Below are 12,602 nucleotides of genomic sequence, written 5' to 3'. Positions count from 1 at the left end.
ATTACCAGTCGGAGCGATAATAAATAAAACCAAAGCTCGGCACCAATCTGCCGCCCATCTGCAGAGAACGGTCTGATTCACAGATCCGTGCAACCCCCACCAGCATAAATATGCAAATCGGCGTCGCTTCCTGTCATGTTTTCCAGGTTCGCCGCCGCTCGGCGCCGCGACTTGGAGCTCCGGGCTCTGTAATTAGCGGCTCGGCTGATGGGTCCGATGGAGCCTCCGCCGGCGCTCGGGGCGGCGTGACGGGCAGGAACCCCGAGCGGGCAGGAACCCCGAGCGGGCAGGAACCCCGAGCGGCCCGGAGCCAGGGAACCGCCGGGCAATGGTAAGGTCCGCCCCAGGGCAGGTGTCGCTGCTCCCCACGCACAAACCCCGTGCTCCTAACAACGGCTTCTTTCGGCTCTTTGCGTCCCGCTGATTCCTAGAAAAACGCAGCTAAACATTTTGCACCCTCCAAAGCAGCTAACGTATCAAATTAAAGATGAAGAGGATGTGTTTTGTCTGAGGGTTATATATAACTATGCCAATTAATTATTAAGAAGCGTGCGATTCGGGGCTGTCGGCCGTATTGATTTCGTGCAATCCCCGCTGGTTTTTCAGTCATTAACCGCTTCTCCATTCCCCCAAATCGCTTCGGTGACACCAGCAGGACGGTGCCCCGGGGGATTGTTTAATCTCCTGCGTAACCTGAACAGTCATTTGCAAATTGCAATTAAAAGAAGCGATCTGAGAAAAAAGAAACCGGAGGGAACGGGACGCGGGGGCTGGCGGGGGCAGGACCTGCGCTGCGGGCGCGGGGCCGGCGCAACGCGCTCGGAGGCTCCTCCCGCCCGTCCCCCGCGGCGCGGCGCGGACCTCGCCAGGCTCGACCGGCCCCGTTTTGCGCCTTCTGCGCAGGGCACCCTCCCTCCCGCGGCCACCGGGCTGCGCACGGCGCGGCCGAACGCTCGGCGGCAGCAAACGCCGGGGCAGGGGCTTTCCCCGACGGTTTTGTGCTGAGAGCGAAACCCCCGCAGGCAGGAAGCAGCGGCGGTGAAGCGCGGGCAGGTGCTGCACAAACCCGGGGTTCAATTTAGCTCTGAAAAGCACGGGAGGCAATTCCGAAGGGCGGGTGAGCGCCGGCTCCTCTCTGTGCCATGCAGGGGCCTTTTCTGTGCCTCAGTTTCCCCCCACCTTTCTTCAGAGCTTCGATGCGGAGGCCGCTGGGTGTTTGTGTGCGGTGCCCCAGAGCCCTGCCCGACTCATCTCCCGTAAGGCAGCTAATGTTCAAGCCAATATCCCAATAATCCAAATTAATACTCGCCCTGCCTCAGGTCAAATCCCCCAAATCCTCCGTGCAGTGCAGGAGCCGAGGGAGAATCCTCAGCTGGGGGATTAAAACCCTCCCAGGGCTCATCCCTCCGGAATTCGGGGGTTTTCTCCATTGTCTCAACCGCTGCATCTCCTGGGGTGCGCAGGGACTTTGGGGGAACCCTCTGCCAAACGGCTCGGAGCTGTCGCATCGTCCCTGGAGCAGCTCCGAGCGGCTCTTTCGCATCACCCGGCTTTTCCAGGGGGTTTTAGCGCTGTGCGGAGCCCGAAGCTTCATGAAGACCCCACCATCTCGTGTCAGCCGCGGTGCGGAGGGGCTGGGAATCAGGGCGCTCGCCATCGGGGCTGCACATCGGGGGGCACGGCGTGGTCTGCAGGGTGAAGGGAAGGTCCGGGTGATAAGGGAGGACACAGAGGGATGGGAATAACGAGCAGGTTCCTGTGCCGGCACAAAAATGTATTACCAGTGATTATTGCATCTTGGTAAAAGCGATGGTAAATAAGCTCCCGGTCACCTGCTGGGAAGCTCAGGAGGTTCCAGAGCGCCCACGGAATAATTAATAAATAAGAATAATAACAACAAAAGCAGCATGAACCGCGGAAGGAGCGCGGGCAGAAAGGCGTTCGCATCGTGCTGGTGGCACTATAGGACCTACAGCTCCTGGCAGCACCCCGTGCCAGGCCTTCACTGGTCCCAGCACACCTGGGGTCATGCTCCTATGGCCTCTGTAGGCCTCTGTGGCTCCCGGCACCCCCAGTGCCAGGCCCTTGCGGTCCTTATAGCACCTATAGGTTCCCGTGCATCCCAGCAACCCCAGCACCAGGCCCTTGTGGCCACTGCAGGCCCCGTCACCCGCTCTGCCCTCGCTATCAGGTCCCTATAGCCTCCATAGCCCCCGCCACTCACGGCTCCCCCCGTGCTCCGCCCATACGGCCCCTACAGACCCCCCATCCCCGCCGGTACCCCGGTGCCGGGCCGCCGCTGCCCCGGGAGCCCGCGGCGTTTCCGGCGGGCGGCGCTAGGACCGCGGCGCCGCTCCCGCTCCGTGTGTCTCCGCCCCGGCGGGCGGCGCTAGGACCGCGGCTCCGCCCCGTGTGCACCTGTACCCCGGGGCGGCGCAGGTGGCGGCGGCCCCGCCCCAGCGGGACGGAACCGGCGGCACGGGGAGCGCGGGCCCGGGGCTCCGTCCCGCTGCACGGCCCCAGCGGACCGGGAAACGCGCCGGTCCGGAGCCCCCGCCCCGGGAAAAGAGACCGAGAGGTCCCGGTGCGGAGTCGCGGCGAACACGGTGTAGGGGGTCTCGGTGCGGAGCCTCCGCTGCACCGGTGGAGAGGTGAGTCGGGGGGGTCCCGGTGTGGACCCCCCGTCCAGCCCACAGGGGATTCGGGTGGTCGCGGTGCGGACGAACAGCTGCCGGGGTTCCGGTGCGGAACCGCCCCCCCCAGGGAACGGGGTTCCGGGGGTTCCTGGTGCGCAGCACCCCCGAGGGGACGGGCTGCGGGGGGTCCCGGGGAAGTGGCCGGGGGTCCCGGGACGGAGTCACCCGGGACAAAGAGGGACGGGGGGACTCGGTGGCGGGAACCCCGTGGGACCCCCCCTGTGCGCCGGGCAGCGCCCACCTCCCCTTCACACCCCCCGGCATCGCTGCGTCCCGACCGCGGGGCTCTGCGCGGAGCCCGGGGCTGGACCGACTGTTCCTCGGCACCACCGGTACCGAGCGCGGCCTTTCCCTCATCCCGGGGGGCGCAGGGCTGGGGGCCGGGGCCGCGCCCCCTTTCCCGCTCTCGTTGCCTTTGCGCGGTCCCGGGCGCCTCCGCCGTCGCGGTCGTGGCCACCGCCGCGTTGCCACGTGGAGCGCGCGGCCACGTCGGCCGCCCCGTCCGCTCGCGGCATCACCTGGGGGGGCTGATTGGCTTTGCTTTCATTTCCACCTCTCCCCGCGATTCCTCCCTCCCGTGCCGCAGGGAAGGCTCCGGCTGCCACCGAATTCCCACCAAAAATCCCTCTTTCCCCTCTTCCGACCCCACGGGGCCCCACCGGCTGATGTTGGTGTCGGTTTTCCCGGGATCACCATCCCAAGGTGGTTTTTGGGGGGCAGGTTTCATGGGGTGACCCCGCACACTCAGGGCTGGCGGCTGAGAGCACAAACGCGCTGGGACCTCGCGCTGCAGGGCCCACCCTGGCGCTTTTGGGGGCTTTTTGGGGAGATCTATTTTGCTTTTTGTATTTTCTAGGGGGGGCTCGGGGTGGGACCCCCGGGAGCTGCAGCTGCGCACACCCCCCTGTTCTCTGTGAGCGCACAGGTGCCGCTCTGGGGTTCGTTAGCACCACACGGCTAACGAGCGCGCTTCATTAGTGTGGTCACCACAATGTGGCAAGAGAGAGGCTCTCGGAGAGACACAGCAGCACTGGCAATGGGCTTTTCCTCCCCAAAACCGGTCACTCCTTGCACAACTTGTGCTGTGCGACGAATCCCTCAGGTCTCAGCCCCCCCAGCGGGGCGGGAGCATCTTTGCTTGAACAGGAGCAGAAATCGAGGCGGATTTATTTAATTTTTCGCCTTAATTCTGCTTTTTTCTGCCCGATCCCACCACGGCTTGGGCGCCCTTGGCAGTGGAGCGTGGGCCGGCTTTGAGCGAAAGCGCTGACCCCGGGGACGCCCCGGGCCTCCTCCTCCCGACCCGGAGCTTCCGCGCCCTTGAAGTTGCTGGCAGGTGCCCATTGCCACGGCAATGGAGAGAAAAGGAAGGAAAAAAATCAGTGAAAGAACTAAAGGAGGAGGAGGAGATGCCGGTGAATGGCTCCCGTGGAGCTTGTCGGCTCACAAAGAGCGGCCGCGGGAGCTTCGGCGCTGGCTTTGCGGCCGCTGCTGAGCTCCGGGCGCCGGATCCGCTGCCCGGTTCAGCCCGAAGCGCCGTGGGGTCTCGCGCGTGGGGTCTTGCACGTGTGCTCTGTCCTGGGTGTGAACAGCCGGGAAAAGGCTCTTTCTGCGCAGCCAGGAATAGTCCTGCAGATTTGTGCAGCTTTGGTTTTGGCCTCGCTCCGGGAGGCTGCGGGGCCTCCGGGCTCGCCCCGGCCGCAGCGACCGCACCGGCGCAGCTCGCAGCGCCTTCCAACCCTCGCTTTTTCCTGGTTTTTGCGTTTTTTGGGGTGTTTTTGGGCTGGGGGGATCGCGGCCGTCCCGCCGGCTCCACAGCAGCAAAGGGACTTGGTGTTGGCATATGGGGCGTTTCCAAGAGCTGGGCCCAATTCGGAGTCACTGTATCTTTGTATCTTTGGCGATTTCAGATCGGGTCCATCTTTTTACCACACCCTGTATCATTCATATTGTATGACTGTATAATTAATATCATCCTGATATGCAGGGGATGCACCCGAAGCGCCTCCAGTCTGTGGATTCACCTGCGGGCGTTCCTCCTTTTGCCCAGGTTAACGGAGCAGAGCGGAGCGTCATGAAACACCCCGAGAGCCCACGGCCCTGAGACGCCTGTCGGAAAAACCAAAAAAGCACAGAAAAAAGCACAGAAAATGAGGTTTTTCCGGAGACGCTCCAGCCCCTTGAAGGTGGCGTTGGCGGGCGCCCTCTTCGTCGTCTTCCTCTTCATCCTGCAGAAGGACGCGGGGAGCAAGGACCCGGGCGAGGAGCCGTGGCTGAAGAACGTGGTGCAGCGGAAGGGCCAGGTCCTGGACATGATGCTGGGCGCCGTGCACAACCTGCGCGACTCCATGCCCAAGCTGCAGATCCGCGCGCCCGCCCCGCAGGACGCCGCGCCCCCCGGCACCCGCTCCTGCCTCCCCGGCGCCTACACGGCGGCCGAGCTGCGGCCGCTGCTCGAGAGGCCCCCCCAGGACCCCGGCGGCCCCGGCGCCGACGGCAAAGCCTTCAGGAAGGAGCGCTGGACGGCGGAGGAGACGCGGGAGAAGGAGCGGGGCTATGAGAAGCACTGCTTCAACGCCTTCGCCAGCGACCGCATCTCGCTGCAGCGCGCGCTGGGGCCCGACAGCCGCCCCCCCGAGTGAGGGACCCGCGGCTTCCTCGGATGGGCTGGGGGCCGCAGGGGGACAGAAGGGGATCGGGAGGTCACCGAGGGCGGGCAGGGATCGAGTGGAGGGAGAGCTGGAAAAACACGCTGATTTATACATATATTTAGTTATTACATACATCTATTTATTTTTACCTATATCTATTCTTCCCCCCCCATTCCCCCCGTTCCCCTCTTTCTTCCCCCCCCGCTCGTTCCCCTCTTTCTTCCCCCCCCCGCTCATTCCCCTCTTTCTTCCCCCCCCGCTCATTCCCCTCTTTCTTCCCCCCCCGCTCATTCCCCTCTTTCTTCCCCCCCCCGCTCATTCCCCTCTTTCTTCCCCCCCCCGCTCATTCCCCTCTTTCTTCCCCCCCCCCCGCTCATTCCCCTCTTTCTTCCCCCCCCCGCTCATTCCCCTCTTTCTTCCCCCCCCGCTCATTCCCCTCTTTCCCCCCCCCTTTTTCCTTTATTAGATGATATTTTACACGCGCTGTGATTTCCTCCCCGGGCTGGTTTTCCGCGGTGCCCCTTTGTGTCCCACGTACCTGCTCCGGGCGGGGGGCTCCGCGTCTCCCCCGCTCCCCCCTTTCATTCCGGCCGCTCCGCTGATGGGACCTTTTCTTTCCCCTTTTCTTTCCCAGCCGAGCGGAACCGGCGCAGCCCCCGGGGGGGGGCGCGGGCAGCACCGCAGCCTCTCCCCGCTTCCCCGCTTCCCCGCGGGCGCGGATTAAAGCGCGGCCCCCGGCCCCTGCCTGCTCGGGGGGGTTTGGGGTGGAAAAAAGGCTTAAACGGGGTAGAAACCCAGCCCTGGGGTGCAAACCGCGCCCCCCGTGCCGCCAGGCGATTGTCCGTGCTTAGCAGGTGTAGCGGTGACAATGGGGGGACATTGGCGCCGGAATGTGACCAGTGAGGGGGAGAAATCAATGAAATGGCAGCGGTGAGGAGCGGGGTTTTGTCTCTGCCGCGCCCCCTCGGCCCAAGCCGCCGCCGCTCTCTCTCGCAGGTGCATCGACCAGAAGTTCAAGCGCTGCCCCCCCCTGCCCACCACCAGCGTCGTCATCGTCTTCCACAACGAAGCGTGGTCCACGCTGCTGCGCACGGTGTACAGCGTCCTGCACTCCTCCCCGGCGCTGCTGCTCCGCGAGGTCATCCTGGTCGACGACGCCAGCACCGACGGTGGGGACCCGCCGGGGTGCGAGAGGGGAGCTGGAGGGATGCGGGAGCTGTGATGGGATGCGAGAGCTGGAGGGATGCGGGAGCTGTAATGGGATGCAAGACCCATGGTGGGATGCAGGAGCCAGATTGATCCGTGGCAGGATGCAGGAGTAGGAGGGATGCAGGAGCTGTACTGGGATGCAGGAACCAGAGAGATCCGTGGCAGGATGCAGGAGGGGAAGGGACATGGGATCTGCAGAGATCTGTGGAGGGATGCAGGAGCTGTACTGGGATGCAGGAACCAGAGAGATCTGTGACAGGATTCAGGAGCAGGAGGGACGTGGAAGCTGTAATGGGACGTGGGACCCATGGCAGGATGCAGGAGCTGGAGGGACGCAGAGGGGGGCAGAGCATCTTTCCATCCCGGGAGCCGCAGCTCTGGGCGCTCGGAGGGGCAGCAGCTCGTGCTGAGTCCCCGGGATGCACCCCGTGTCCCTTCCCCGCTGTTCCCATCCACCCGGGAGCGCCCACGGGGCTTTCCCTGTGAACTCAGCCCAGGTGCTCCCCCGCACCCCGCAGACGGCTCGCCCGCCCGCCCGCTGCCGTCCTCGTTAGCTACACCCAGAGCAAATTAACGAGGTGGTTCAGCGCCGGGGCGCTGGAGAGGAGCGGACTTTGCCCTCGCGTGGAGATAAACGCTCCCTTTCCACCCACGGCATCGCGGAGCAGGAGCCTGGGACAGGGCAGGGACGCCTCACCCAGAGCTTGTCCCCCGCTGTGGTGGGGACACGGATGCTCCTGAGCGCTGGGGATGGGACTCTGGGTGTTCCAACTCCTGCTTGGCCATCCCTGGCTCTTGCTTGGCCGCGTCTGCCAAGGCAGGAGAGAAATCCTGATGTCCTGGGCTGCCACCTTGTCCCCTGTCCCTCCCCTTGGTGACAGCGCATCCGCTCGGTCCTGGTGACGCTTTAGCCACAGGACATGAGACCTTCTCACCCCATCATCCCTCTAATCCCTTGTTGATGGGGGATGAGCCGGGCTGGGCGACCGGCTCCTCTACCAAACCTGCTTTCTTTGGCCAGAAACACTTGGATTTGGGGACAGGCGGCTCCAGGTGCTGGGTCTGAGGGGCAGGGTGGGCTGGGGGGACACGGGGACACCCGGCAGAGCCGTTTGCCTTCCCCCCAGAGTACCTGAAGGAGGAGCTGGAGCGCTACGTGGAGCAGCTGCAGATCGTGCGCGTGGTGCGGCAGCGGGAGCGCAAGGGGCTGATCACGGCGCGGCTGCTGGGGGCCAGCGTGGCCACCGGCGACGTCCTCACCTTCCTGGACGCCCACTGTGAGTCCCCCGCCCCCGGGTGTCCCTGGAGGGGTGACACGGTCCCCTTCCCGCGCCAACCCTTCCCGCGCCGCAGGCGAGTGCTTCCACGGCTGGCTGGAGCCGCTCCTGTCCCGCATCGCCGAGGAGCCCACGGCCGTCGTCAGCCCCGACATCGCCACCATCGACCTCAACACCTTCGAGTTCTCCAGGCCCGTGCAGAACGGGAAGCAGCACAGCCGGGGCAACTTCGACTGGAGCTTGACCTTCGGCTGGGAGCTCGTCCCGGCGCGGGAGAGGCAGCGGCGCAAGGACGAGACCTTCCCCATCAAGTGGGTCACTGTGGGCACCGCTTTTGTCACCTGGAGGTGGTGGGGTGGTCCAAGGGTCGGAGGAGCTCCAGGAGTGCCGGGGTTGGAGCTCCTCGCTCTCCGCAGTGATGTGAAGGAGGATGGAGCGAGAGGGGTCGGGCTCCGCTCCCAAGCGACAGGACGAGAGGAAACGGCCTCGAGTTGCGCCGGGGAGGCTGAGGGTGGAAATTTGGGGTGATTTCTGCCCCAAAGCGCTGTGGGGCATTGAACAGGCTCCCCAGGGCAGCGCTGGAGTCACCGTCCCTGGGGGGTGAACAGACGAGGGTCTCGGGGACGTTTTAGTGCCGGCGTTGGGTGAACGGTGGGATCAATGATCTTGAGGGGATTTTTGACCCAAAATAACTCTGTGATTCAACGAAAACTCGCGGAGTGCGCTCAGGGAGGCAGGACCGGGGCGGCAGAGAGCTGGGGGGAGAAACCACCGGGTTTGGTGAGGGTGGACTCACAACAGACCTGCAAATACGCCCCGGAATTGCCTCCAGCCGTCCCCCGCTCCCGCGAGGTCCCTCGCTAAGGCTTTAATTGCTGCCTTGTGTCTTCTGGCTCTTGGATCCCCACAACGCGAGGATCACCTGGGGCCCAAACTGCACCCAACCCCCTGTTCCCACCCCCTTGTTTTCCCGCAGAGAAGCCCCGTGTGGGTTTTCTCGCCGCGGTTCTGTCCATGCCCTGTGCTGAGCCGAGCGCTCCCCCCCGGGACACCGGACACCGGCCCTGGCGCCGGCCCCATCGCGTCCCCTTGGTGCGCGGGTCACCCGGGAGACGTCCCCGGCCCGATAAAGGTCCCTTTGAGCGGCGCTTCGGCTGCCGCCGGCGTCTCGTGTCCCCCGTTGGGGACGCAGCAGCTCGGCCCATCCTTCTTGTTCAATTGTTATTAACTTTTCTATTTGAATCAAAGCGAGTTTCTGTTCCAGCCCCGTCTGGTTTTCGGTAACAAAATCCCCTGTTGGCTTTGAGCCGAGGCCCCGGTGTCACCCCGGTCTCTGTCCCCGCAGCCACCACATCTGGGGCAGGGAGAGACGGGGCTGCAGACCCCCCGCCGTGTCCCCGAAACTCAGATTTCTGCTTTTCCCGTTGGATTTTTACCCCCGTTTTGACCTCAGTCCTCGCTCCCCGCAGGTCCCCGACCTTCGCCGGCGGCCTCTTCGCCATCTCCAGGTCCTACTTCCAGCACATCGGCTCCTACGACGACCAGATGGAGATCTGGGGGGGCGAGAACGTGGAGATGTCCTTCAGGGTGAGGACGGGGTCCCCGCGGCGTCCCCGGGGTGCTCGGTTGCCGGGGGTCGTGGCCGCGGCTCACGTGCGGCCCCGCAGGTGTGGCAGTGCGGGGGGCAGGTGGAGATCGTCCCCTGCTCCGTGGTGGGACACGTGTTCCGCTCCAAGAGCCCCCACAGCTTCCCCAAGGGCACGCAGGTGATCTCGCGCAACCTGGTGCGCCTGGCCGAGGTCTGGATGGACGCCTACAAGCACATCTTCTACCGGCGCAACCAGCAGGCCGCGCAGATGGCCAGAGAGGTACCAGATGGCCAGAGCGAAGGGGAGGACGGGGCTGGGCCTGGGGCATTTTGCCCCCTTCCCCCCCTCCCTCTTTTGCCCCCTTCCCCCCCTCCCTCTTTTGCCCCCTTTCCCCCCCTCCCTCTTTTGCCCCCTTTCCCCGCTCCCTCTTTTGCTTCCCTTCCCCTTCCCCTTCCCCTTCCCCTTCCCCTTCCCCTTCCCCTTCCCCTTCCCCTTCCCCTTCCCCTTCCCCTTCCCCTTCCCCTTCCCCTTCCCCTTCCCCTTCCCCTTCCCCTTCCCCTTCCCCTTCCCCTTCCCCTTCCCCTTCCCCTTCCCCTTCCCCTTCCCCTTCCCCTTCCCCTTCAATTTTCGATATACAAATTTCATTTCCAACCCCAAAACCTCGTGCTGCGATACCAAAACGCCCCATCCCTTTGGATGGGCAGCCAGACCCTGTGGGTCCCTACCAGGGACTGGGGGTGTCTTGCAAGCCCCCCCGCCCCTCTGGCCATGCGGTGATGGAGCGGGGAGGGTTCTGTTGTTGTGTTTCCCGCGCTGGCTTCCGAGCTGGGTTTGACTGTCTCCCGTGGCTTTGCCGGTAGAAGGCGTACGGTGACGTCACAGAGCGGCGCAGGCTGCGCGAGCAGCTCGGCTGCAAGAACTTCAGCTGGTACCTCCAGAACGTCTACCCCGAGATGTTCGTCCCCGACCTCACCCCCACGTTTTACGGAGCGGTGAGTGCGGGGTGCCCGGAGCCTCCCGCTGCGCTCGGGCCTGGGCGGGAGATGCTCCCCAAAACGCTGGGTGCGGGGGCTTTGTGTTCAAACGCGAACCGGAGGGGTTTGGTGCGGCCGTGCCGGTCACCATGCTGGTCACCGTGCCCATCACCAGCTACCAGGGCCGGTTTGGTCTCCGGGTGATGGTGCAAGGGCTGGAATCCGGCAGAGCTGGTTTGGGGTGGGGGACCCGCGGGACGTGGCGTTGGGTTAAATCGGGTGAAAGAGCCGAAAACTTCCTCGAGCACCATGTTTGCCCTGGGATGGATGGGGAGGCGGGGAAGCCCAGCTGGTACCGGCTCCGACCCACGGGTGGAGCTGCCAAAAACACCTCCTTATCTTCCAAGCTGGGTTTTGGGGTTGGAGTTGGACCCCCTGGGCTGGGGCGCTGGGGCAGCGGCCGCTGGATGGGGCGAGGGCCGGGTGCTGGATCCCGGCCAGGCTTTAATTCCGGCTTTAACCCAGGCTTTGATCCGCTTGTTGTTTCCCGCAAGCGCCGCGGCGGGCGGTTCCACCTTTGCCGCGGCGGGCCGGGCGTTGGCGCCGGGCGTTCCGTGTGTCCGGGCAGGACAGGGTCCCGGGCGCTGCGCCTGGCACCGCGGCCACCTCTGTACGGCCATGGTTACCATAACCAAGCGCCCTGGAAAGCCCGGACCCGCGGTGGCTCCCACATCACCCCCGCCCCTCTTTTCCCCCTTTGCAGATAAAGAACGACGGCACCAAGAGCTGCCTGGACGTCGGGGAGAACAACCACGGCGGGAAACCGCTCATCATGTACCCCTGCCACGGGATGGGCGGCAACCAGGTGCTACCACCCCCAGCCCCCGGATGGCCCTGGGGTGACTCGGGGGGTTCAGCATCCTGACGTCCCCTCCCGCTGCCCCCCGCAGTATTTTGAGTACACGAGCCAGCGGGAGCTGCGGCACAACATCGGGAAGGAGCTTTGCCTGCGGGCGGGCGCCGGGGCGGCCGAGCTGGGCGAGTGTCAGTACCGGGGGAAGCCGGGGCAGGTGCCGGGCAGCGAGGAGTGGGACCTGGCGCAGGTGAGGCCGCGGCATCACCGTTTGGGGTGGAAAAACCCCTTGGGATCACCGAGTCCAACCGTTCACCCACCCCTGTCACCAAAATGTCCCCGAGACCCTCGTCTGTTCGCCCCCCAGGGACGGCAACTCCAGCCCTGCCCTGGGCAGCCTGTTCCATGCCCCGCAGCCCTTTGGGGGCAAATCACCCCCAATTTCCACCCCTGGCGCAACTTAGAACAGAATCATAGAATAACTTTGGTTGGAAGAGGCCCTCAGGACCATGGAGTCCAACCGTAGCCCAACTCCAGCCCTCCCCCGTGTCCCTGAGAACCCCGTCTCGATGCCTTTTAAACAGCTCCAGTCTCTGTTCTCGGCAGGACCGGCTGATCAGGAACCCGGCGTCCGGCGCCTGCCTGTCGGCGCGGGGGAAGCACCCGGCGCTGGTGCCGTGCGACCCCGCCGACCCCCACCAGCTCTGGGCCTTCACCTGAGGGGGGCAGAGCCGCCGGGCGCCCCCCGCGCTCGGGGAGCCGCGCTCCGCGCAAACCCGCTCTCTTCTTTCGAATTGAAGAAGCGGAAGCCTTAAATATGCTGCATTTCATGGTTGCCTTGAACTCAGCGCCGTGCCTTTGGACGCCCGAGCTGAGCCGGTGGGCCCCCCCGGATGCCGTGGGGATGCCGGAGGATGCTCCACGCTACCCAGCTCCGCAGCACCCGCTGCCGCTCGCCTGTCCCCCCCAGCCAGAGCCTCTGCAGCTCACACCGGACGTGATGGGACGTTGTGTGCGGCCAGGATGGAGCAGCCGGGCTGTTTGCCTTGGGTACCAGGCTTGGTTTGGGACGGGGAGTTGGGTGTTTTGTTTGTAACGATGATGCTGATTTTCTCGGGGGTCCCACGGGTGCGGAGCTGGGGGGTCCCGGCCCGCACGTCCCCCCCGCCGAGGCTCCGTCTCCCTCCTGGCTTCCCCGAGCAGCTCCCGCTTTCCTTGCTGTTTGATTCACCGTGGGGGCGAAACCCCCCCAGAAGCGGGAGAACCCGGCTTTAGGTACAGCACCTCGAATAAAGAGATGATTTATTTTATGGACGTCCCGTCTCAGCTTGCTCCAGCCTCCCCCCCACTCTC

At 64.8% G+C, this 12,602-nt stretch overlaps 1 protein-coding gene across 2 annotated transcripts; it reads left to right on the top strand.

The window, feature by feature from the left end:
• The first annotated feature begins 2,433 nt into the window (after positions 1 to 2,433).
• Positions 2,434 to 12,559, top strand: GALNT6 (polypeptide N-acetylgalactosaminyltransferase 6). 2 transcript variants are annotated; one of them, XM_065858965.2, is made up of 11 exons: positions 2,434 to 2,651; positions 4,747 to 5,334; positions 6,344 to 6,516; positions 7,684 to 7,833; positions 7,910 to 8,144; positions 9,303 to 9,420; positions 9,501 to 9,701; positions 10,283 to 10,414; positions 11,160 to 11,261; positions 11,347 to 11,499; positions 11,856 to 12,559. In XM_065858965.2, the coding sequence occupies exons 2-11, from the start codon at positions 4,847 to 4,849 to the stop codon at positions 11,967 to 11,969; spliced, it is 1,866 nt and encodes a 621-aa protein (XP_065715037.1). In that variant the 5' UTR covers positions 2,434 to 2,651; positions 4,747 to 4,846; the 3' UTR covers positions 11,970 to 12,559. The 2 variants fall into 2 exon arrangements, with proteins under 2 accessions (XP_065715037.1, XP_071656101.1); XM_071800000.1 differs by having other exon boundaries at positions 11,347 to 11,953.
• The last annotated feature ends 43 nt before the right edge of the window (positions 12,560 to 12,602 follow it).

Source organism: Patagioenas fasciata, chromosome 28, assembly GCF_037038585.1.
Source record: "Patagioenas fasciata isolate bPatFas1 chromosome 28, bPatFas1.hap1, whole genome shotgun sequence".
In the NCBI taxonomy this organism is placed as follows: domain Eukaryota; kingdom Metazoa; phylum Chordata; class Aves; order Columbiformes; family Columbidae; genus Patagioenas; species Patagioenas fasciata.
The sequence above is the reverse complement of the archived record's forward strand: the minus strand, read 5'-3'. Positions and strand labels throughout refer to the sequence as shown.